At 37.1% G+C, this 25,905-nt stretch overlaps 1 protein-coding gene across 19 annotated transcripts in view; it reads right to left on the bottom strand.

The window, feature by feature from the left end:
- The window catches only part of Pcca (propionyl-CoA carboxylase subunit alpha), a 399,147-nt gene that overhangs the window by 151,349 nt on the left and 221,893 nt on the right, over positions 1 to 25,905 (bottom strand). For 12 of the 19 annotated variants that reach the window (XR_015443859.1, XR_002387412.2, XM_021239378.2 and 9 more), the window contains 3 exons: positions 25,136 to 25,222; positions 8,125 to 8,235; positions 74 to 176 (listed from right to left, as the gene is read on the bottom strand). Coding sequence is in view for 17 of the 19 variants with exons in the window: in XM_021239378.2 (XP_021095037.1) it covers positions 74 to 176; positions 8,125 to 8,235; positions 25,136 to 25,222 (301 nt within the window). In the remaining 2 variants the exon portion in view is untranslated. The remainder of the gene's footprint in view (positions 1 to 73; positions 177 to 8,124; positions 8,236 to 25,135; positions 25,223 to 25,905) is intronic. The other 7 variants (XM_087193202.1, XM_004858612.4, XM_087193199.1 and 4 more) reach the window with 2 other exon arrangements.

Genomic DNA, 25,905 nt, shown 5'->3' with positions numbered 1-25,905 from the left:
TGCAAGGCACGCGCGGTGCCATTGAGCTAAATCCCCAGCCCTCACTTATTCTGTTTTAAAGGATCCACCATACCTTGAATGTCCTTGGAAATGCTGTGCTCGTAACTGGGATGCCACAAACAATGATGACGCTACTGCCAATAACTGGTTTTTCTCACTCTCTGTTAACGTGTGTCCTGAAGGAAATCAATGAATCAGTCAATCAGCCATATATGTAATACTAACATTGAGGCTTCTGACTTATAGATTTACAAGCCATTCAAACAAGCATGTTGTCAAGCTCCTATTATGAAGTTGGTATTGTACGAGGCACAGGAAACAGCAGTGCGAGACTATTCAATAAGATAAATCTTGCTCACTGAAAGTTTGTTGTCTATATTGGGAAGGAAGATCTTAAATATATACATGGAATAAAACAATTATAAATAATAAGCATACCTACAGAGATCTCCAGGAAAAACTTCAGTTCCCCACATTATCTTCCCCACCCAAAATTTTCTTTTAAGGAAAGTGAAAGTAAAGGGCCAGAAGCTCCAATAGCTGCAAAAGTAGTAATGCTACTCAAGACCATGAACAAGGCCATGTTTTCTAGTGCAAAGGATTCAGAGAAAATAAAGGTGCATTTCTCTAGCCTCTGTGCATGCAGTCAAGACTTGAAGCCCAATCAGTCAAGCAACTAATTTCTCTCCCTCATTCTCTTTTCCCACTGTAATGCCGCTGGCCCTGGTGCCGTGCTAGCCTAGGAAGGCCTGCAAAGACCACCTGGTGCAGCTGCATGCAGAGAGGGAACCTGCTCCATTTGCAGAGTTCCACGAGAAGTGGGTGTGCAACAAGGAAGGATTCAGATAGTCCAGGGTCTGCAGGTTAACACATCCCTCCAGAACTCTGTAATCACATCAAAATTTCTAATGCTATTTATCACACTACTCTATAAAGATAGCACAGTATTAAATGGCATAGTAAGAGCAATTTGAATGCTGGATCAGCAGCAGTAAGATGCTACTTATAAAATTCAAAAAGAGGGAAAAAAAGTAGTTATTTAAACTTATTTGAAATAAATTAATCAGACACTAGATCTAAAAATCACTCAAAATAAAATTATAAATATTTTAAATTAACATATGAACATTTTCAAGATCTGTAGCACATGTTTCTATACAGGGAGGTGCTTCATGAAACCCAAGGGTAGGGAAAACCCAAGTAATCCAACCCTCTGAGTAAAACCTAGAAGCTATATACACCCTAGTACAAATGTGGGATCTCGCAACTGGTTCTGGGACTTTAATCACAGGTCCTCTAGGTGGGTGGCCTCATAAACCACACTATTAAAGGCTTTGAAAGTTCCTGACTTTCTCCATACACTGGAGCACCGATGAAGACATCTCACATGATTTCATAATTAACTACCCTATATTAGAGTACTACAGAAATTACAGTTCTCTAAGTGAGGCCCATGGATGACTGAGGATCCCTCGGAGCCTTTCATGGGCCAGCAAGATCAAAACTATTTTCCTAATAGTAAGATTTATTAGCTTTTTTGTTTTGTTTTTAAACTCCTATTTTCTGTGGTGAATACTGCAAAGGTTCACAGATCCCAGGAACACATGTATCAATGTACATCACTGTTCTCATGTCAACACATAACAGATTAACTGTCATTCCTTTTTAAATGAATTAGTAAATAAATATTTCATAGTTTACAATGTGGCAAATATCATCCAATTTAATCACAAAGCTTTCCAGTGCTTAAAGATCAATGCTTCTCAAAAGTCACTGGGCATCTAATCACCTGATTAAAGCCCAGATTCCTGTATTTCTCTTGAAGAGACTGGCAGAAGGAATGGAGTGGGGCCTGCTATGTACATTTTTAACAAGCTCCAGAGTGAGTCATCAAGATCAATCAAGTCATAGGGTCTCATTCTCAAAAAGAACTCATGTTTCAGAGTCATGATTACTAAGCTGTGTAAAGTAACCAGGAAGAGAAATTATCAGAGCACTTTGAATACAATATGTTTCATGAAAACTGTGTGTGTTGGGGGGTACATTTGAATTCAGGATGTAAAATGTATTTCTTCTGGTGATTCACAGTCAAAATACATGTACTTTTTCAGATACATATGCACAAAACATCATCAGTGAGAGAAAAGGCATCATACTACAGGACTCTAACAGCAAAGCAACCACTATTTCACTTGGTCTAATCAATTGCTAATGCACTGAATGAGAGCAATACCAAGAAAGTGGTTTCTCAAATAAAATTGACCATCATCCAATCATATCTCTTGGGCAAACTGATATGATGCCTATCAAGTCATTTCATTGAGTTTCCACTTCAAAAGGTATTCAGGGCCAAACAGGTCATTTATAAGACAACTGATCACAACTGACATTCTTAGAACAGTTCTAACACAACGCTATTCCTGATCACATACCAGAGTGACTTTAACTCCTGTACGTTCCCCTGGTGGCCTCACAACAGAAGAGCATGTCTGCCCTTGGACTGCTTCCCATGGTGACAGTGTGCTAGCCTGGTGTCCAGTTAAACTCATCTGTATTACATTCTTGGCTCCAGACTAACAAGGTAAGACAAAGGCACTTCGTTTGGTTTTCAGAACAGGATCTCATCCATAAATAACCTTTGGAGGTACCATGAAGGGAGTTGAGAACATGTGCCAACTGCCAAGCCACAAAAATGGAAGTCCCAGTAGGGCAGCAAATTCTTCTGCTTACTGAGCAAACCTGTACACCTAGAACTTTGAGGCATAGTGTGTATTTAGATGCCTTCAGACTCTTCCTATCCCTTTTTGCAAGTGTGAACATAAACTAGAGACTTCTGAAGGGCTCTGCAGTGATAATGAATTACTCATTTTGTTCCCTAGCTCAAGAGCCAACTTTCTTAGGTTGCAAACTCAGTAAAGAATCATCTTTCAGCTTTTCATTTTCTAAAAGGCTATTTCCTTGTGGGCTTGTGTCTTCAAAAAATTCAAGTTAGTGGGGATTGGGGTGGGGGAAATGTGCATATTTAAGCAATCATCTTTACTTAAAAATTAGCTTAAGTGGGCTGGAGATTTAGCTCAGTGGTTCTGCTGCCTGGCTCACAAGCGCAAGTACCTGAGTTCGATCCCCAGGTACCGGAAAAAAAAAAAATTAGGGGCCAGGGATTTAGCTCAGTGGTTCCGCTGCCTGCCTCATAAGCGTAAGGACCCGAGTTTGATCCCTGGTACCAAAAAAAAAAAAAAAAATTAGCTAAAGTAATTTCTTCAGCAGTTTCCTTGGAATGAATATAGTATATATAGTGAAATGTATCTAAATCCTTATTCATTTGAAAATACTTTTAAAAAAATACTGATAGGGCCAGAGATGTAGCTCAGTGGTGCCATGCCTGCCTGGCAAGCTCAAGGTCCTGAGTTCGATCCCAGGTACCGAGAAAAATATATAAATACTGATAAAATGACGGATCTTAGGTATAGCACTCTTGAGTCAAGTTCTTTCCTATGCACATCTTAAGTTCTCATCCAATTTATATAATCAGAAGATGATCTCACTAAACATTCTTAACATTCTTTGCATACGACTTTTCTTTCTTTCTAGAAGCTTTAAGTCTTTTGTTCTTGATATATCCAGAGGAGTAACTTTTTTCTATTAATCCTCTCTGAAACTCAGGGAGTTTGCAAGGCTTTCTTAACAATAATGATAAAAGATTTCCCTATTCTTTCTTTTAAAGTTACCCTTCATTTATCCATTTTTCTTTGCATGAAATTCCTATTTATATATTCACTTACATATAACATCTTGGACCTTCCTTCTATATCTCTTATTTTGTGAATAGTTTTTTTCTTTACTTTTTTGCTACATGTTTTGGGATATCTCTTCCATTTATTATCTTGAGTCACTGATCTGGTTCCTAGCAGTGACCAATTAGCTCTCACTTTGCGGAAATGTTTTATTTCTAAATATCTCCATTTTAGTTCAAGTCTTTCTCCTCTAATTTAACGCCATTAACTGCTCTGTTTTTCAGTAAGCACTAATCATCTCCCTCCCCCACCAGCAGTTCTAAAACTGAGCACCACCTGTCCTCAAATTCTACATCTTTCTCCCTAGATGGGTAATCCTTTTCCTTCTTGCACTAGTGGCTGTTTGCTTTCAATACTCAGGTCAAAAGGTTAGGCAGTGGTTTGATGGTAAATGTTTACCAATCAACTAGGGTATGGAGGAAAGAGAAAAGCCCCAGTATGCAGCATTTGCTAATTTCCTTAGAGTAGGTAGTATATTCCTGGCTGGTTTCAAACCACCAATATGCATCCAAGTGGATGGTTGACGAAGCTACGCACACGTGGCTCTCACACACGGGACACCAGCCCCAGTATGCAGCCATCAGAGGCCTCAGAGAAGTGCTGCAGTCATCTTAGATGCCACCTCATGCTTCAGACAAATGTGAGTCCTTACATCAGACTGGCTTCTTTTTTTTTCTGCTCTCCAAACATTTTGGTTGTCTTTACTCAGCGCTTATTCTATCCTGCAGTGCTGTTAGTTCTTCATCTGCATATTTTTGTGATGTTAGCTCCTTAATGACAGGAAAAATGTGCTATCTCTTTGATTTCCTTCTAGAGATGATACTCATTATTTGTTGAATTACTTTATTGACAGTCCAAATAGTGTAATACCACTTTTAAAGGTTTAAAAATATTTGATTAAGTTCAGTGGGAAAAAAGAAAGTAAAATTCATTATACACTTTTTGTGTTAGATCCAAATTTTACCAAAAATCTGTAATTTTCCAAAATAAAAAGATAATTCTAGTCATTTCTTTTGATGGGGCTTGAAGTTGAAGTGTAGAAAGGTAATAAAGAAACAATTCCAAACTGCTTATTACAGACTAAATTAACCACCTTAAATTATCTTCATTTTCCTTTTTTTTTAGAATGAAAATATCTCCTTCCTCACTTTCCATGTATTTTTCAGAATCAAAGGAAAGTAGTTTTTCAACTAGAATCTAAAAGGTTGACAAGAACAATCTTTTGTGTATTCTAATTTTTAACTTGTGACATAGTGATTTCAGGGTTTATATCTAAGAAACTTTAGTAAAACTGTCCTAAATCTACAAATAGATTTGGGGAAGTAAATGCATGTAACAGAAAATTTTATTCATAAAGACAGGCGCTTGCCTATGAATAGTGCCTAGGAGACCAGGACAGATGGGAAGCAGATGGGTAATCCCAAAGGGGCAAAATGACTCAGCCTCAAACATATTGAGAAGATCCTGGATTAACTTCAGTTGCCACTTCCTGCTGTCTCTTTCGGGCACATGTATCAAACAGTCAAAGATGATAGTTTAATATATCTGAGATTTGCTCTAGGGAAAAAATGGAGAAGGAAAAAATGAGAAAGAACAGGAGAGAGTAGCCATTCAGAGAAAACTTAACTGACATAAAAATAATATGAAAGAATTAAGTAACAGGCAGATATCAAATATAAGTGTACACTTTGAAAGTCCTCAGGGCCACACGACAACATGAAGCGTGCTCCAGTGATGGGTTTAGTGACTTATGAATTTGAATCCTAGCATAACTAAAAGCATACTCATTACTCACACTGGAAATGAAAAATCCTAGGACAAGGATGGGAGATTAAGCTCAGTGGTACAGCACTTGTTTGGCATGTGCACGGCCCTGGGTTCAATTTCCTAGCACTGCACACACAGAAAAAACACAGAAGGAAAGAAAGAAATCCTGGGATCAATTCCTAGCTTTCTTATTTCACAGGTCATTTAGCTTTATCAATCTGAGTTTTTGCCTCCTCATGTGGAAAATGAGAGCTGAGGCTAAATAACTGCAAAAGGTTCTTTAATGATTTAATGATATATTTATTATTAATTCTTTTATGACAATTAATTTTTCTTTAATGACAGTTAAAAAGACTATGTTGCTCAGCACTGTAGTACATACCTATCTATAATCCTAGCACTCTGAGAGGCTGAGGCAGGAGGATCACAGTTTATTTAGAGCGCAACCTGGGCAATTTAGTAACTTATCAAGAACCTGTTTCAAAATAAAAAGGGCTGGTATGTAGCTCAGTGTGAAGGCCCTAGATCAATTCCTACTACCTCTTTAAAAAAAAAGTTTCTACGATAAGCATAAGAAATAAAATTATGGTGTCTATGCTAATAATTCCTTATCAAAAAAGAAATGTAATGTGTTTCGTATATCATATGTCATGGAAAACTGCAATATATAGGTTTTAGGTTTTAATTACATTTGAATAAATTCTGAGTTTGAAGGGGATTTCCTTCTCTAGAGAATCTGGAACATCTTCTAGTGTTGCTAAACACACAGTAATCATAGTACACAGTCATCAACCCCATCAGAAGTCTTAAATGCCTCATGTCCATCTCCTACGGGATATTTTACCATATATACATAAATACTCATATTTCAATGTATGTGTATATACCCATATAATAGGCTTATTCTAAAGGTTCCTTGAAGATTTTACCTGTTTCCTCCTTTTGCCTACTATTTCTTATCATACCACCCTCACAGACACACTAGGTAGGCAGACAGAAAAGCATATGGAAGTCCCAAGTTCACCTCAAAACTTGCTGTAACTTTTACTTAAACTTTGGAAAAGACAAGAGGCTAAAACATTAGAATCACAACAGAGTGAACTGCTTATTGGGTATATGTACAGATAATTAAAAATATCCAAAGTAATCCCTTCTCATCAATACTACAGGTAAAAATATTTTCATTACTTCAACAAATGTTTGCTTAGTGTCTACTACGATTTGTTGCTAGGGACACAATAGTAAGCAATGATTTAAATGGTTGTGAACTCAGGAACCAAGTGATATTAACGAAGTAATCATACAAGTATAAAATTGAATCATGTTAACAATGTATTTTATTCTGCATTTTTAAACATTCAAGGTTCAGGGAAAAGAACCTAATGAATCATTAGCCTTTGTTTTAGGAGCTCAAATGAAAGAAATTCTTCATTTCTCTTTATACTAATAATAAAATTCTAAAACTAAAGTAGTGAAAAAAAATTCAAATCACTTATTTCCTGTTAATCTCACAAACCTGCTGTAAATTCTGAATTAAAAACTTCATTCAACAGCTCAGCTATATGAGACTACACATAGCTCCTAACATCACGATGTAAGTCACTTAATATACTAAAATAGTATAAACGGAAGACTGACTAACCTCCACACATTCCTAAATTCATTAGACTTTGATACAGAGGCTTCTGGTTTCCACCTCATATACATGGAGTCTCAGCCAAGTCCTATAGGCTTTTTTAATTGTTGGTGGTGTTTGTCTTTCTTTTTTTTGGTACTGGGGATTGAACTCGGGACCTTGTGCTTGCAAGGCAGACGGAATCACTGAGCTAAATCCCCAGCCCTCCTATGGGTTTCTTGATAACATACATTAGCCACATTTCAATGCTCACTAAATGGTGTCCTCTGTCTCTCACGTGGCCAACCTTTTTTTTCCTCTGAGACAGGGTCTTGCTATGTAGTTCAGGCTGGCTTGAACTCACTATATAGCCCAGGCTGGCCTTAAACTTGTGGCAATCCTACATAAGCCTCCTTAGTGCTGGGATTACAGGTATGTGCCACCATGTCCACCTGGTCAACCATTTTTCTATAACTTCCCAGTGCTAAATTTTACATTCCACTCATTTCTTTATTTATAAACTTTGTCAAACTAAAAAACCATCATCTCTTAGCTATCTTTATTTTAATTGATTTTCTCAAATTTTCAATGTCATTTACATATATGAAGAGATCCTGTATATACTCATATCAGAAGGGAATATAAATCTGATTTGACTTTCAGAAGCCAGAAGAGTAGGTAGGCCAATGTCTGCCTACATGTTTTGCCCATATACTAAACTCTCAGAACATTCAACATAGTTGAATTCCTTACTCAACAGAGCTGCAGATTATTACATTAATGACTCACACATGAATGCTTAAAATCATGACTGTCTATAGTCTAGGGTACTCCAAATGTGTAAGTCAAGGATAATATAAGGCCTTCATTTCAAAACAAAAAATTTATACATTTAATAAAATATAAAATAATAATATAAATAACTAAAATTTTTCAATACATACAAACCTTTAAAGCCATCGGGATACACATCAGAGAGAAATTTAGTGCTGAAATCTCCTTTTACAAAACGTGAGTTGATTATCACCTCTCGGAGTAATGCAATGTTATGCGTAACACCTTAAAAATAAAATCATATCAGGTTGAACTGAGGAACAAAAAGTCAGATAAAAATCTAATTCTTATAATTTGGAGAAATTTGTTATTAGTGTATGATGATCTAGAAGGAACTATACAAGATTTCTTATCTCTTTGATTTTAAGTAACAACAAATACCTGAACAATAAAACATTAACTGTAAACCAAAGGAGCTTGTTACTGCCAAGTCAATTCAGTGTGAGAAATAAATGACTTTTCAATAAATGGCACTAGAACTACTGGATATCCATTTGGAAGGAACAGAGGGAGAGAGGGCAGGAAGAAATGAACCTCACCCCAACTCATACCATAAATAAATGTTTAATACTGAGTAACTACTTTGAAGATAACAATAAACAGTACAATAACTATTGCTATTCTCTTATTATCTGGTTATAAAAATTTGCTTTATTTTTTCATAAAAGAAAAAAATTAACTCAAATTGATTACAACTCAAGATGTGAAGCCTAAAATGAATTTAAGCCTTATAGAAGAAATACAAATCTGTGTTACTTTGAGGTAGACAACAGATTCTTAGTGAACAAAAGACACAAACCAGGGCCAGGGATTTAGCTCAGTGGTTCCGCCCCCTGCCTCGCAAGCAGAAGGTCCCAAGTTCAATGCCCGGTACCAAAAAAAAAAAAAGGACACAAACCATAAAATTATCAACACATTGTACTTAATCAAAATTTTTCAAATATGCTCTTCAAAAGATATACTTAAAATGGAATGAGCTGGGCATGGTGGTACATGCTTGTAGTTCCAGTACTCTGAGAGGCCCACCCAAAAGGATGGAAAGCTGAAACTCAGCCTGGGTAGCTTAGCAACTTTGCGAGATCCTATCTCAAAACAAAAACTAAAAAAGGGCTGGGGATGTAGCAAAGATCTTGGGTTCAATTCCCAGTACTCCCCCCACCCTAAAACACACCCGAAATGACAAGGTGCAGGCTGAGAGAAAATATCCATAGTGTAAATATCAGATGAGAAACTGTATCTGGAATATATAAAGGACACTTTTTATAACACAATTATAAGATAACAAACAAACCAAGTTTTTAAAAAAGGGCCTAGATTATCCACACCACCAAAAAAGAAAAGAAAAAAGTTCTGAACAGTTCACAAATGTCAAGTAAGCATAGGAAAAGATATTCAACATCATTATTGTCAAATAAATATACTAAGATACCACTATACACCAATTTACCTGGCTAAAAATTAAAAGATGGATAATACCAAGTGTTGACAAGAATATGGAATAAATGGAATTCTCACAACCTAGAATGGTAATATAAAATGGTACGTCTAGTTTGAAAGAGTTTGGACAGTTTCTGGGAAAAGAAGCATATACTCATAATGTGATTCAAACAATTCACTCCTAAGTGTGTGTCCAAGTTAAACAGAAATGTAGGTCTACACAAAGACTTATAACAGTAGCCTTATTTGCAAACTTTAAAACTTAGAGACAACCTAAATGCCCTTCAACAAGTGAACGGACCAACAAAATGTGGTTTATTCATGCAACTGAATTATAGGCATCAATAAAAAGAGATGAGTCACAAACATGCGAAATAACAAGGGGCAACAGAATAATTATACCCAGTTAAAGAAGCAAGACCAAAAGTAATGATACAATAAAACCCCATTAATATCAAATTTCAGAAAGTGCAAATCAAGCTAAAGTGACAGGAGGTAGATCACGTGGTTACACTGGAGATTTGTTAGAGGGAAAGTGATTACACAGACCATGAGGAAACTGCTAGCAGTGATACAAATGTTCCGTATCTTAGCCAGGCAAACTGTGGCACACACCTGTAATCCTAGCACATCAGAAGGCTAAGGCACAAAGATCACAAGTTCAAGCCCAAATTTAGCAAGACTGTGTCTCAAAATTAAAAGAAGAACAACAACAAGGCGGGGATGTGGCTCAGTGTGAAGGCCCAAGGTTTAATCCCTAGAACTGGCCCCAAAATTTTTTTTCAGTATCTTGTCATGATGGTTTCACAGTTATATAGGTACATCAAAATTCATCAAACTAAATAAATAATAGAAGTTTATATAATCAGTATGGAGATACCTCAAAGAACGAGGACTGGAAGTCCCATTTGACCCAGCAGGGGTGCTGGGTATCTTCCCAAAAGAATTAAAAGAATTATACCACAGTGATATATGTGTACCCATGTTCATAGCAGCACAATTTATAATAGCTAAAACTTGGAAACAGCCCAAATGCCCATCAACTGCAGACTGGATAAAGAAAATGTGTGGTTTTTTTTATAAAATGGAGTAGTGCTCACCCATAAAAAACCAAGAAATTAGAGACATTTATAGCTATATGGATGCACATTGAGGTGATGCTCTTAAGTGAAATAAATAGGACACACATGTGTAAATACCAAATAGTTTCTCTAGTGTGAGAAACTGAAAGTGTAAATAAGGACTAACAGGTACAATAGATAATGTGAAATAGGAAGAAAAGGGGCAAAGGGGAAGGGGAACTGTGGGGGTGGGGGAAGGAAAGAAGGGAATGGAATTAGTATGAGACAATGAAAAAATGGAAACAAAGTCTTTGTAAATAGGAAGGGATGGAGGGGTTAAAGGGGGGGCAGGGGAATGGGGAAAACATAAGAACCAAGAGAGATTATGTAAAGGTGCAAATTTCCAATGATGAATGTCATTATATTATATGCCTAAAACATACCAATAAAATGAAATTTTAAAGAAGTTTATATCAACTATGCCTTAATAAGTACTTATTAGGGGGATAAGATACAAATAAATGATCTAGTAGGAAAAAATATGAGCATTGCCAACAATTATTATTTTAAAGAAAAGTTAAAATCGGTAACTGCCACAAGAACAAATGATATAGCAAAGTTCTATGATACAGAAAGGCTTCATGAGAAGAAAGAATTTGATCTTGGTCACTTACATCACAAAAAAGGTAAACAAGAACAAAAGAAAATGTGAATAGGGCATTTTAAATCCAAAAAATAGGAATTCTATCAGGATTCCATGAAACAGTGAACTCAGCATAGCAAAGCTGAGGCTGACATTATTAGAGAGGCTTGTTAATTCCTTCTGATCTCTTTGCCCACTTAGTATGGTTCTAATCTGTATCATGACATTGCATAACAAACCTAGAAAGTCTGATCTTGCTATTCAAGTCTCACAGAATCTTCATTTTTACAAGAATAATTATAATGTAAGCAACGAATCAAACACTCAAATTCAAGGACCAGGTCTACATCTTACATTTTAGTTTTCTTATTTATAAACTATTGTAGCAACAATAATAGAATTGATTTTGCATGTTGTCATGAGATACAAATGAGATAACAATGTAACACCAGACTCAAAAAGGTACATTATTATCCTTTTATATGAAAATAAACACAGAGCATGAGACAAAATATAATAAAACATCAGACAGAAATTGTAATGCATCCTAAGCCTCAGCACTGACCTACCTAACTTCCATTTCCATGCTCCATGAGAACAGAGTTCTACAAATCTAAGTTTACTCCCATTTCCACACAGAGGAGTACAGGCCACGAGGTGGAGCCTGCAAAGCATGTCCTATAGGCCAAATGTGGCCCACCAGTTATGTTTGTAAATAAACTTGTATCAGAACACAGCCATGCTCATTTGTTTACAGACAACTGTTTTTCTGCTGTAACAGTGGAGTGGAGAGTTGTGACAGAGACCAAGTGGTTCACAAAGTCTAAAACCTTTACTGTATGACCCTTTACAAAACAGTTTACAAATGTTTGCTGTTAGGTTTTAACATTGTTGATGTTCTGAATAAAGTAGTCTGTATCGACATTTATTCTTTACCTATTATTTATATGGCAATTAGTTACCAAGGAAAATAAGAGCACACAATATGGTACCTGATTTTGGAAAACTTTTGGTAGTCAGTTAGAGAATAAGAAAACTATAAAGAAAACCAAGGGATCTTAAAAATAAGAAAACTGTGATCTAGAGAGACTAATTTAACTAAAGTTTAATAATTATAAATTATAAGAGTAATAAAGAGTAACAGATTTTCTCAAAGGAGAAGAAATATGGCTAGGGGATTGAGGCAGAAAGGGAAACTTTCTTGTGCCTTCTGAATTTGCATTATGATGCATCATCTATTCAGGACAATGCAATAAAGTTTCTAAAAACTATAACACATAAAAACTTTGAAAGCCTGGGAGTATATTGTGACAGACTACTCCCTCCCTAAAGCCTGATTTCTCTTTTTCCCTAGTGAAAGCCTTTTACCTGAGCAGAAGACCACCCAGACAAGACTCCACTTTCCCACTTATAGCTGGGCATGACAACTAATTCCTGGAAAAGGAAAAGCAAGTTACAGCGATGCTGTCAACACCTGCTTCACCTACTTATTTAACTGAAGGCAATAAGCTCAGTAGGCAAGAACTTGAAAGACTTCTTGGAAGTAAGGCTGTAAAAGGGAAATTAATCCCTTGATCATGTTTTATAGGTAGATACAACCAATGCACTTTTTTTCTTTTTCTCTTTCCTTTTCTTTTCTTTCACCCCCACACATACCCTGGCCCCATCCTCAGTACTGAGGATTGAACCCAGGACCTTCAGACTGAGCTACATCCCCAGGACTCTGTATTTTTCATTTTGAGACAAGGTCTCACTAAGTCCCTAAGCTGCACAGGATAGGTTTGAACTTGGAACTCCCTCTGCCTCAGCCTCTCTGAATGTAATGATTACAGGCATCTCATTTGACAGAGAGGTTCCTATGCACAGGAAATGAGCACTGCAGTCTTCCAGAAGAGAACTGCATTGGGACTTACATAGATTTTCCTGATTGGGAAGAAAACAAAGAAAGATGCAGGATGCAAAAAAGGGTAGTTGAGGTTCAGATAATATGAGGGAGGAACTGGAAGTATTTTAAGAATTTTCACTGTAGTAACAAGCAGATCATTACCACCAGGTATTTCTATGGGGTGGACCAAAAGAAGGCACTTAGGCCAAAGGGTAGGAGAGAACAGTGCCAGGTGCAGTTCAAAGGTGCAATGAGGCATTTGGGGTCTGAAGGACCATGAAAAGATTTCACTTTCCCATTAGAGCAATGAGAACAGCTGAAGCAGATGCATATGATTAGAGTTATGCAGCCCCAAAATCACTCAGGCTGCTATCTGGAAAAGGGAATGCAGAAGGGCAGTGGTGAAGACAGGGCATTGTGTAAACTTGTAATTACATAACAAAAATAGCAAGGTGGTTGTCCATAGGTAGGGTGGGGATAGACGAAGAAAAGGAGCTGAACGAGGGAGAGATTTAAGAGGTAGATAGGGCTTACTGGTTTAGCTGATGTCAAGAATGGGGAGCTGCTTGAAGTGGCACATACCTGTGTGGTCCCAGCCTATTCCTTTAATCCCAGCTACTTGGGAAGCTTAGACAAAGAGTACGGCAAGTTTGAGGCCAGACTGGACAAGTTAGCTAGTTTCTGTGCTGTCTCAAAATAAATTTTTTTTTTTTTGGGTACCAGGGATCGAACTTGGGAACTTGTACTTGTGAGGCAGGCACCGAAACCACTGAGCTAGATCCCCGACCCTCAAAATAAAATTTTTAAATGGCTGGGGTATAGCTCAGCGGTAAAGTGCTTGCCTAAATGCACAAGGCTCTGAGACCAATCCCTAGTTTAAAAAAAAAAACAAAATGGAGAAAGAAGTTAAGTGCAATACCCAAATTTTAGGCTCTGCAGCATGACAGAAGATTACACGTGCAGATAACTGACTAAACGATGGGGGGGGGGGTTCACTTTGACCAAGTTGAATTTTATGGGTCTGTGAGATGATCAAGGGATGATGGCAGGAAGAGTTCAGAAGAGTGGGCAGATTAGAATGTATCCACCAGAAGAAAGGTGTTCTCCATCCATGGGGCAGACATCCTCACAGAGGAATCCAGAAGAAGTATAGAATGAAACCAGCACCATGAAAATTGTTCATATATGTATCCATATATGTTTATATACGTATTATAAGAGTAGAAGTTTGGGGAAAAAAGAGATTCTAAGCGAAGTACTGAAAAGGGTGAAAAAAGATCAAAGTCTGGTAGTGCACTTTGATTAAATTTAATTTCAGAAAAAGACTCTTCTTATACACAAATTAACAATTCAGAGTATTTCAATTTTTGCAAACAGTAGGTAATTTAGCAAGGTAGTCACTCTCGGGATGTTTGTCCTTCCCTCTGTCGATTAAATAAAAAGCATACTGTTCACTTACATACTTAGTAATTCATACTGAGCTTTACTGGCTTTCCTTTTACAGCCTAGTGCTGGTATAAATTTTCTAGCCCTGTGTAGCCAATGAAAAAACTGCTGGAACCAGACTCTGTCTTCAGTGAAATATGACATAATTTGCAGAAATAGTAAATGATAATTTGAACAAAGATTATTTACCATGACTAGTAATCAATTTGCTACTGATGATATCCAAAAACTTAAAATGAATGCCATTTTATAGGATAAATGATATGCTATATGTAATTAAATTCCATATTCAAAGTTGAAAAAAATATTGATTTTAGGTGACTCAAAGGAATTATAAGCAAATATTTCAATTTTGAACATCAAAGAACAAAACCTTGTGTGTGTCCAAGCACACATACGAATCATGGGCTTTTAAAAATCTACTTGAGGGCCAGGGATTTAGCTCAATGGTTCTGCCGCCTGCCTCACAACCGCAAGGTCCCAAGTTCGATCCCCAATACTAAAAAAAAAATCTACTTGAATAGTAGACATAGGAAAACAAACACAATGTTTTGAGAATAAAAAACACAAATGCATTTTTAATAATCTCTGAAGAAAATATTATATATGGAAAATTCTAATCTATTTTTCTTTCCTGAGGATTATTTGGTGAAATAAAGGCTAATGGTATAAATAATTGTTTCAAAAACTACTATGTATTAATTCTAAAGCCAAAACAGGTGAATATTGGGTAAATTATTTTATACTTAATAGCTCATAACATCAGATAGATGGGAACAAGCACTGAACTGTGAAAAAGTATCCTACATATTTGAAAGTTACCATTTTGTACTTAGTTGACCTTCTTCCCATGTCCCAGAAAAGACAATGCCATCTGAACAGCTCCTTGTTTGAACAGTAAGTGGACAGCAGAGGTGTTCTTTGAGAATTGGGTTACAACTTCAATGATATTAATCACATACTCATAAAAATTATGACAGAGTTTTAAGACAGGAATTGAGGGTGACCTCTGCCAAAGTTCACCAGATCCCATCTGTATGGGAAATCACGAGCAGGCCATGGAGAAAGGCCCCCAGAGCAGCCTTCTCCTGACTACCCGCTGGTTCCCAAACACTCTCCAGACATTAGCTCTTCATGCTGCCAGGATCAAACAGAGGCCAAAGGCACTGCTCATTTCATGGGGACTCAGAAACTAACTTTAACCGAAGCACATTTTTACCCTAAAGTTTCTTTGAATCAGCTTAGTAAAAATTCATACTTAAACAATTAAGCATTTGCCAATTAAGACAGTAAATTTCACTTCTTTTTCCTGTCCTTCACAAAACAATTTTTTAAGCCCATCTACCCTTTAGAATTACCCAAATGAGTAAGTAACCAAAAAGGGCATCTCTGTGTTTATTCATTAAAGGTTAGCTAGGGGGAAGAGGTTCCTAGTCCCTATTTTTTTACAAAAATTTATTATGGAATAATTTTGTAATTATAGAAAATTTATAAAAGCAGGACAGAGAATTATTGTATACCCTCTTACCAAGGTTCTCCAACTGTGAATATCTTACCACATTCATCTGCTTTGTCATTTTCTCTTTGCATGTATAGACCACCCACATTATTTTTTCTAAACATTTAAAGGTAAGTTGCAGATAAGATGCCATTCCACCTCTAAATGCTTCAGTATACTTTGCCTAAAAAGAGCGTAAGTCTCTTCTGTAGTCACAGTAAAATTATCAAAATCAGAAAAGCATAACACTGATAATAATATCATCTAATCTATAGCCTTTATTCAAATTTCACCAATTGTCCTATTTATGACCTTCACTACAAAAGAAAAACATTTTTCCTAGTTCAGGATCTAATCCAATATCACATGTTCCATTTAGTTGTCAGGTGTCTTTAGTTTGCTTTGATCTAGATAAGTTGCTGGACTTCTCTTTGTGTTTCTTGACCTTGACATTTTTGAAGAGCAAAAACGATTTATTTCGTAGAATGTCTTTTAGGTTGGTCTGATGTTTCCTCATGATTATATTCAGGCTGTACACTGTTAGCAAGAATATCTCACAAATGATGCTCTTCTTAGAACACCATAACAAGAGGCACATGATGCTAATTTATCCAATTACAAATGATATTAATTTTGATCATTTGGTTAGGTTGCCAAGGGAAAAGAAATGAGTGTAATGGCACTGATTTTTCTGGTGTAATTAGTAGTACAGTGGTGCCTCGGTTTATGAACTTAACTTATTTTATGATTTTGGGAAAGACAGCTGCGTTTGCGTGGGAAAGGTGGCCATGCTCGTGTCTGTCACCCAATGCAGTTTGCAAATAAAAGCAAAATTTGGCTGAATACCTTTGTTTGTGAACCGAATTGTTTGCAAACAGAAGAGATGGCAAACCAAGGTATTATTGTATCTTATGGAGAAATATTAAGAAAATATGCAAATATCTGTTTCTCAAATTTTCATGACATTAACTTTAGCATCTCCACTGATAACTCTTGCCTAAACAATTTGGCTTTGCCAGATGGGGATTCTTCTGTATTTATTAGTTTAACATCGTTATTGAAAACCACTGTCTTCTCAGTTTATTAGCTCATGGACTCTTATCTCATGGATTAAAATCCATTACTAACATTATTTACCTTATTGCTGAACAGAAGAAATGGACAGATTCCTAGATAAGTATGAATTACCAAAGTTGAACGAAGAAGACCTAAAAATTCTGAACAACCCAATAGCAACCAATGAAATTGAAAATGTAACTAAAAACTTATCAACTAAGAAAAGCCTGGGCCCTGATGGCTTCACTGCTGAATTCTACAAGACATTTAGAGAGGAACTACTGCCACTACTGTTTCAACTCTTCAATGAAATTGAAAGGGAAGCAATACTCCCAAATTCATTCCTGGAACCAAGCATCACCTTGATCCCCAAAGCAGAGAAAGACCCAACCGAAAAAGAGAACTATAGGCCAATCTCACTAAGGAACATAGATGTAAAAATCCTTAATAAGATAATGGCAAACAGAATGCAGAAGATCATCAAGAAGAACACACACCCTGATCAAGTGGGATTCATCCCAGAGATGCAGGGATGGTTCAATATACAAAAATCAATCAATGTAATACACTATATCAATAGAGCCAAGGACAAAAACCATATGATTATCTCCATAGATGCAGAAAAAGCATTTGACAAAATCCAACATGCATTTATGATAAAAACCCTACAAAATATTGGAATAGATGGTATCCACCTCAAACTGATAGAACCCATCTATAAAAAACCAACAGCCAATATCATATTAAATGGTCAAAAACTGAAATCGTTCACACTAAAATCAGGAACAAGACAAGGATGTCCACTATCACCACTCTTGTTCAATATAGTTCTGGAAACATTAGCCACGGCAATTAGACAAGAGAAAGAAATAAAAGGAATAAAGATAGGTAATGAAGAAGTCAAATTGTCATTATTTGCAGATGACATGATACTCTATATAGAAGACACCAAGAACTCCACCAAAAGTCTTCTAGACTTAATAACCAAATTCAGTCAAGTAGCTGCTTACAAGGTCAACACACAAAAATCAATAGCTTTCCTCTACACCAATGACAGACTCACTGAGAGAGAAATAGGGCAAATAATTCCTTTCACAATAGCATCCAAAAAACTGAGATACCTAGGAATCATCCCAACGAAAGAAATCAAAGACCTCTTCTCTGAAAACTATGGCACTCTGAAAAGAGAGATTGAAGATGCTATCAGAAAATGGACAGACATCCCCTGTTCCTGGGTAGGAAGGGTTAATATAGTGAAAATGGCCATACTTCCAAAACTGCTATATAGATTTAATGCAATTCCAATTGAGATCCCAGCACCATACTTCATAGACCTCAAAAAAACAGTCCAAAAATTTTGGAACAAGAAGAGACCCAGAATAGCAAAAGCAATTCTAGGTAACAGAGACACGGCAGGGGGTATCACAAGCCCCAACCTGCAACTATACTACAAAGCTACTGTGATAAAAACAGCATGGTACTGGCAAAGAAACAGACTGGAGGACCAGTGGAACAGATTAGAAGATGCAGAAACAACGCCAGACACACTCAGCCATCTCATCTTCGATAAAGGAGCCAAACACCCTCACTGGAGGAAAGATAGCCTCTTTACTAAATGGTGCTGGAAAAATTGGGCTTCAACTTGCCAAAGATTAAAACTAGACCTCTATCTCTCACCATGCACTAAACTAAAATCAAAATGGATTAAAGATCTAAATATTAAAATATTAAAATAGAAACTCTGAACCAGTTGGAACAGAGGTTAGGTACAACCCTTGAAGACATCCGTGTAGGAAAAGATTTTATGAACAAAACCTCAGTTGCCCGTGAACTAGCACAAACAATCAACAAATGGGATCTCTTCTTATTAAAAGGCTTCTGCACAGCAAGAGAAACCACCAGCAGTGTGAAGAGACAACCCACAATGTGGGAAAAAATCTTCACCTGCTCTTCCTCAGACAAAGGTCTACTATCTAGAATCTGTAAAGAACTTAAAAAGATCAGACCTCCCAAATTTAAAGACCCAATCCAGAAATGGGCATCTGAAATGAACAGACATTTCTCATACAAAGAAGTAGAAATAGCCAATAAATACATGAAAAAATGTTCAACATCACTGGTCACTCGAGAGATGCAAATGAAAGCAACGCTGAGATTCCACTTCACTCCAGAAAGAATGGCTGCTATCATGAAATCAACCAATAACAAATGCTGGCGGGGCTGTGGGGAAAGAGGAACCCTGCTCCACTGCTGGTAGGAGTGTAGACTGGTGCAAGCACTGTAGAAATCAGTATGGAGATACCTCAAAGAACTAGGACTGGAAGTCCCATTTGACCCAGCTATTCCACTGGTGGGGATCTTCCCCAAAGAATTAAAAGAATCATACCACAGTGATATATGTGCACCCATGTTCATAGCAGCACAGTTTGTGATAGCTAAAACTTGGAAACAGCCCAAATGCCCATCAACTGGAGACTGGATAAAGAAAATGTGGGTTTTTTTTAATAAAATGGAGTACTACTCAGCCATAAAAAATGAGAAATTAGAGACATTTATAGCTAAGTGGATGCACATGGAGGCAATACTCTTAAGTGAAATCAATAGGACACACATGTGTAAATACTGAATTGTTTCTCTGGTGTGAGAAACTGAAAGTGTAAATAAGGACTAAATGTATAATAGGTCATGTGAAATAGGAAGAAAAGGGGCAAAAGGGAAAGAAGTGGGAGGGCTAGGGGAAAGGATAGAAGGGAATGGGATTAACATGAGAAAATGGAAAAATAGGAACAAAATCTTTGTAAATAGGGAGGAATGGAGGGGTTGAAGGGAGGGCTGGGCAAGGGTGAAAAATAAGAACCAAGAGAGACTATGTAAAGGTGCAAATTTCCAATGATGAATGTCATTATATTGTATACCTAAAATGTACCAATGATTAGAATGAATGATCGATAATGTAAAATAGGAAGAAAAGGTCCAAAGGGGTAGGGATAGTGGGAGGGGCAGGGGAAAGAAGGGAAAAGAAAAATGATGAGAAATGGAAAAAATGGAAATAAAGTCTTTGTACATAGGGAAGGGCGGAGTGAAGGGAGGGTTAGGAATGGGGAAAAAATAAGAACCAAGATGCATTATGTAAAGGTACAATTCCCAATGAGAAATATAATTGTGTTGTATACCTACAATGTACCAATAAAAGAATTTAATACAAAAAAAAAATTCCAACAGCATATCTTACAGAATTAGAAAAAAAAAATCCTAAAATTCATTTGGAACCAGAAGAGACCTAGAAGAGCAAAGGCAATTCTGGGCAACAAAGGCAAGGCGGCGGGTATCACAATTCCTGATCTGAAATTATACTACAAAGCTACTGTGATAAAAACGCACGGTTCTAGCAAAAGAACAGACTTGAGGATCAATGGAACAGATTAGAAGATGCAGAAACAACTCCAGACACACTCAACCACCTTATCTTTGACAAAGGAGCCAAACACCTTCAGTGCAAGAAAGATAATCTCTTTAATAATTGGTGCTGAAGCAAATAAACATATGAAAACATGTTCAACATCACTGGTTATTCGAGAGATGCAGATGAAAACAACACTGAGATTCTACTTCACTCCAGAAAGAATGGCTGCTATCAAGAAATCAATCAACAACAAATGCTGGCAGGGCTGTGGGGAAAAAGGAACTCCTCTCCACTGTTGCTGGGAATGCTGACTAGTGCAACCACTGTGGAAATTAATATGGAGATACCTCAAAAAACTAGGATTAGGCTGGGGATTTAGCTCAGTGGTTCCACCACCTGTCCCTCAAGCCCAAGGACCCAAGTTCGATCCCCAGTACCACAAAAAAAAAAAAAAAGAAAAAAAAACACCTAGGATTAGAGGTCCCATTTGACCCAGCTATTCCCCTGTTGGGTATCTTCCCCAAAGAATTAAAAGAATCATACCACAGTGATATATGTGCACCCATGTTTATAGCGGCACAGTTTGTAATAGCTAAAACTTAGAAACAGCCCAATTGTCCATCAACTGGAGACTGGATAAAGATGTGGTTTTTTAAAATAAAATGGAGTACTACTCAGCCATAAAGAATGAGAAATTAGAGACATTTATAGCTAAATGGATGCACATTGAGGACATACTCTTAAGTGAGATAAATAGGAGGCACATGTGTAAATACAGAATAGTTTCTCTGGTGTGAGAAACTGAAAGTGTAAATAAGGACTAAAAGGTATAATAGATAATGTGAAATAGGAAGAAAAGGTTTAAAGGGGAAGGGGGAGGGGAAAGGAAAGAAGGGAAAGGAAAAAATATGAGAAAAGAAAAAAATGGAAACAAAGTCTTTGTGAATAGGGAGGGGTGGAAGGGTTGAAGGGAGGGCAGGGGAATGGGGAAAAAATAAGAACCAAGGTATATCATGTAAAGGTACAAATTTCCAATGATGAATGTCATCGTATTGTATACCTAAAATGTACCAATAAACTTAATGAATTAAAAAAAACCAAAAAATAAAAATAAATGGTGCTGGAAAAACGGGCTTTCCATATGCCCGTTAAAACTAGAGCTATTATCTTTCACCATGCACTAACCTAAAATTGAAATATTAAAACAGAAACACTAAATCTGCTGGAAGAGAGAATAGGTAGAAAGATTGAGGACATAGGAGTAGTCAAAGACTTCATGAACAAAACCCAGAATGCACGGGAAATACTACAAAGAATCAACTACTGGGACCTCATCCTAGTAAAAGGCTTTTGTACAGCAAGAGAAAGTACCAACAGAGTGAAAAGATAACCCACAGTGGGAAAATATTTTTACCACCTATTCATCGGACAAAGGACTAATATCTAGACTATACAAACTCAAACAATCAGACCCCTCCTCCAAATTTAAAGACCCAGTCCAAAAATGGGCATCTGAAATGAAAAGACACTTCTCAGATGAAGAAGTAGAAAGAGCAAATAAATATATGAAAAAATGTTCAGAGTGGAAAAATGAAATTTCTAGCTACAAGTGAAATCTCTAACTATAATAGAAATCTTTCCTTTTCTCAATTGTGCTATCTTTTGCTTTAAGCAAAACTACTCTGCTATATATATATATTTGTTTATAATTGTTACTCTTGATATAATTATTATATTAGTTGTTTTGATTACAAAATATTCCTTTTTGTATCTAATCATATTTCTCTTAAAATCTTTTTTCTAAGTTAAAAAAAACAACTACGGCATTGAGATGTATATGAAAGACAGTTGTGTAAGTGAGACTGCAGTGGCCAATGTAGGCCATATGAGTCAATGGGAAGCCATGAAAGGGCTTGAGGCAGAAAAGTGAGTGTGGTAATTGTTGTATGTCTCATTAAGACATATGTAATATTTCGTCTTTGTTCCAAGTTTCTGGTATTGGGCTCATAACACCCTTGGAGTTTCTTGAATGAAAGGAGTAAGAGGAGCATCATCTGTGAGACACAAGCTCTTGTCAGCCATACCTGAGCTTATGGTTGCAAAAGTGATTCAGAGGATAGGGGCTGGTTGCCAGAAGAACCAACCATGCAACGAGGGGGGTGAAACCACCCACCATTCCTACCCCAGCTACCGCAAACTTGGGCTAGGGACTGCATAGATTAGCAGTTGCCGATGATTTATCCAATCACCCTATCTAATGAAGCCCCCATAAAAACCCTACACCAAAGAATTTGCTGAGATTCCATGCTGATGAATACAAAGAGGTGGTGAAAGAGTGATGGGACCTTAGAGGTCATAGATACTCTACGCCTCTCCCCATACTTTGCCCTCGTATCTCTTCCATCTGGTGGTTTCCAAGTTGCACCCTTTATAATAAACCTGTAAGAGTAAACAAAGTGCTCCCGAGTTCTCTAACCCACTGCAGGTGAGTTTGCCCTATATGAATTATGGAAAGAAGTGTTACAGATATGGGATTTTTTCAGATTTTGGAACACCTGCATAGACTTTACCAGTTTAAGATCTCTAATCCAAAAATCCAAAATTAAAATGCTCCAAAATTCAAAACTTTTTGAGCATCGTGTTCAACCTGCATTGCAAATTAGTAAACCTGAGAAAGGGTTTGTGGGAACTCCAAATGCATAATTGGTCAGTGAGAAGTGCAGGTGGCAACCTGGGACACTGGACTGCCACGGAAAGAGGGGGCTGTCTCATAGGACTGAGCCTTTAACCTATAGGCTCTGACAGCAACTGCAGGTAAACAGTGTGAGAACTGAACTGAATTGCTGGGACATTCTGTTGGTGTCTGCAGAGAACTGAATTCCTTTGGTGAGGAGAAAATCTCCACACATTCGATGTCAGTATTGAAAATGAAGAGAAAATGCATTTCCATTCATGATAATTAATCATTTTAGTATTTAAAAAAATTACTCTGTCTGTACTAAGGTATGGCCTGGTACAGATAAAAAGCATTTACACAAAGTCCATTTAGGAAGCTACTGCACCAGACCATAGATCAATGGCAGTGCCACCATGGTAGAGAAGGATCAAAAGAAGTAAACAGTATCGAATTGTTGAGATTCAGTGCACAGAGGCACCCCCCTCCCAAGATCACTGAGACTATTTTTCTACAGGATACTTCAGGGACTCACTCTCTATCCCCACAAGTATATGCTTCTTCAACTGCACCCAACTACCCTGCTACCCCTAAATACTACTTTCCTATTTTCTAAGCCACCTCAGAATATCTTCTGAGATTGCTGCTCTATGATCAGTAAAAACTACCATACATCTGATATTCTGATATCTTTATGTGACATTCCATCGACCTCCTTGCCTCACCAAAAGACCTCAATGCCCTGGTGGACAATCACTTCTCCAACAACCCTCACATACTTCCTATGATCAGCTGCCATTTCTAGAACATTATTTCTTCCAGTCCATGGAAAAACTTCTATTAACCCCGAGGCTCATTTTATCTGCCTATAAAGTCATCTCCAATGCCTTTTCATCTGCCAACATCCTTGCCACAATCCAATATTCACCACGGGGTTTACATTACTTGATTCACAACTGTTTCAACCCTAACTTAGATTGTTCACGTGGATGGCCCATGCAATTATCCTCACTATAGTCATATCCTGAAATCTACTCTTCAGCTGCACCACATTCAAAATCATCAGCTCAAAGAACAATGCATTCCAGCGCAACCGCCATCCTTTCTGCTCACTTCCAACATCCCTTCACTAGCCAACACTGACACCTTCAATTTAGCATGTGGGACATTCATTCTACAAGTTAGCTACCTAGACTCTCCTAAAATGGTAGTGAAATAAAATACAAAAAAGAACAAGAAAATAAATAGCCAAAAGTACTGCATAAACTTTGGACCACAGATAGGGTTAAAAAACAGATAAAAATGATATTTCAAAGGACAACTGGAGGACTAGTATATAAACAATACCACAGGTGATATTATTAGACAGCTAATTGTCTTTGGTGTGCTAATGGTATCATGGTTTTGTGGGAACATACTCAACCTTAAGATATATGGTGAACTATTTAGGAGATGTCATGATATTTGCAACTTTCTTCAAATGGATTAGAAAAAAAAACAGGAAGAATGGAAGGAAAAAAGGAGGAAGAGTAAGGTTATAGAAGAAGTAGGAAAGAAAAGGTATCATGGAGAAACAAAGCACATGTCAAAGAGTTTAACAACTGGTTAGTCCAGATAAAGTACTACACTATTCATTCAACTTTTCTATGGGTTTAAAAATACCTGAAATAAAAACATCTATGAAAAATATATCAAGAATAACTCTTTTTTTTCTTCCCTATTAAGTTTATTGGTACATTTTAGGTATAAAATACAGTTACATACATCATTGGGATCTTGTACCATTACATGAGTATCTTGGTTCTTATTTTTTTCCCCTTCCCCTGCCCTCCCTTCCCTATTTGCAAAGACTTTGTTTGCATTGTTTTCTTTACCCTTCTTTCCTTTCCCCTACCCCTCCCACTTCCCCTGCTCCTTTAGACCTTTATTTCCCATTACACAATATCAATTATACATTTAAGAAAAACTTGTTGATAAACACCTTGAGCTAAAAACAAAATTCGGGGTTGGGAATGATGGTACCTGCCTGTAGCCCCATCTTGTTGTGAGGCTGAAGCAGAAGGATCACTTCAGCCCAGGAATTAAAGCCCAGCCAGGACAACATAATATCTCCAAAAGAAAGAAAAACATGACATGTATACATTCCTCCCTTTTTTTTTTTGGTACCGGGGATCGAACTCGGGTCCTTAGCTTGCAAGGCAGGCAGTGGAACCACTGAGCTAAATCCCCGGCCCATTCCTGCCTTTCTTTGTGCTCATCCCAACATAATGAGAAATGTTTTAAGACAGTAGGCAGTTTAACTAGTATGAAAATATACTAAACATTACCCTGAAAATTGCTCTTCTACATAAACATTATGTATGGACATACCTTCAAGTCACAGCTGCATAGTACTTTATAATAAAAATGTATTGTAATTTACTCAAATCTGTGCACTTAGTGCACATTGGGGCTACTTGGTATTTGGGCTACTGCAAACAATGCTGCTGCAAACCTCCTCTAGATCATCACCTCACAATTCAGTGTTTCAACGCTATAGGAAAGAGTCCTGAATGTTGAGCAGCTGGGTGAAAATATACGTACTTTATTTTAACCTATGCTGCCAGACCATTTCCCCAACTATAGCAAAGCACACTCCAAAGATGCCTGAATGTGCCCATCCCCATTACTTCACCTACTCAGCAGTAAGCCACCAGTCTTTTGAAAAATGCTGCCACTCTGGGATATCATTTGACAGCAGCACAAAGTGAGATACTCTGAATAGAGTCACTATGAGTCCTAAAGCAGTCCTC

Source organism: Heterocephalus glaber, unplaced genomic scaffold (assembly GCF_053883595.1).
Source record: "Heterocephalus glaber isolate CG9 unplaced genomic scaffold, H.glaber_assembly_v1.0 deba00001579, whole genome shotgun sequence".
NCBI classification, from domain to species: domain Eukaryota; kingdom Metazoa; phylum Chordata; class Mammalia; order Rodentia; family Bathyergidae; genus Heterocephalus; species Heterocephalus glaber.
Note: the sequence above shows the minus strand (reverse complement) of the source record. Positions and strands in the feature narration are given on the sequence as shown.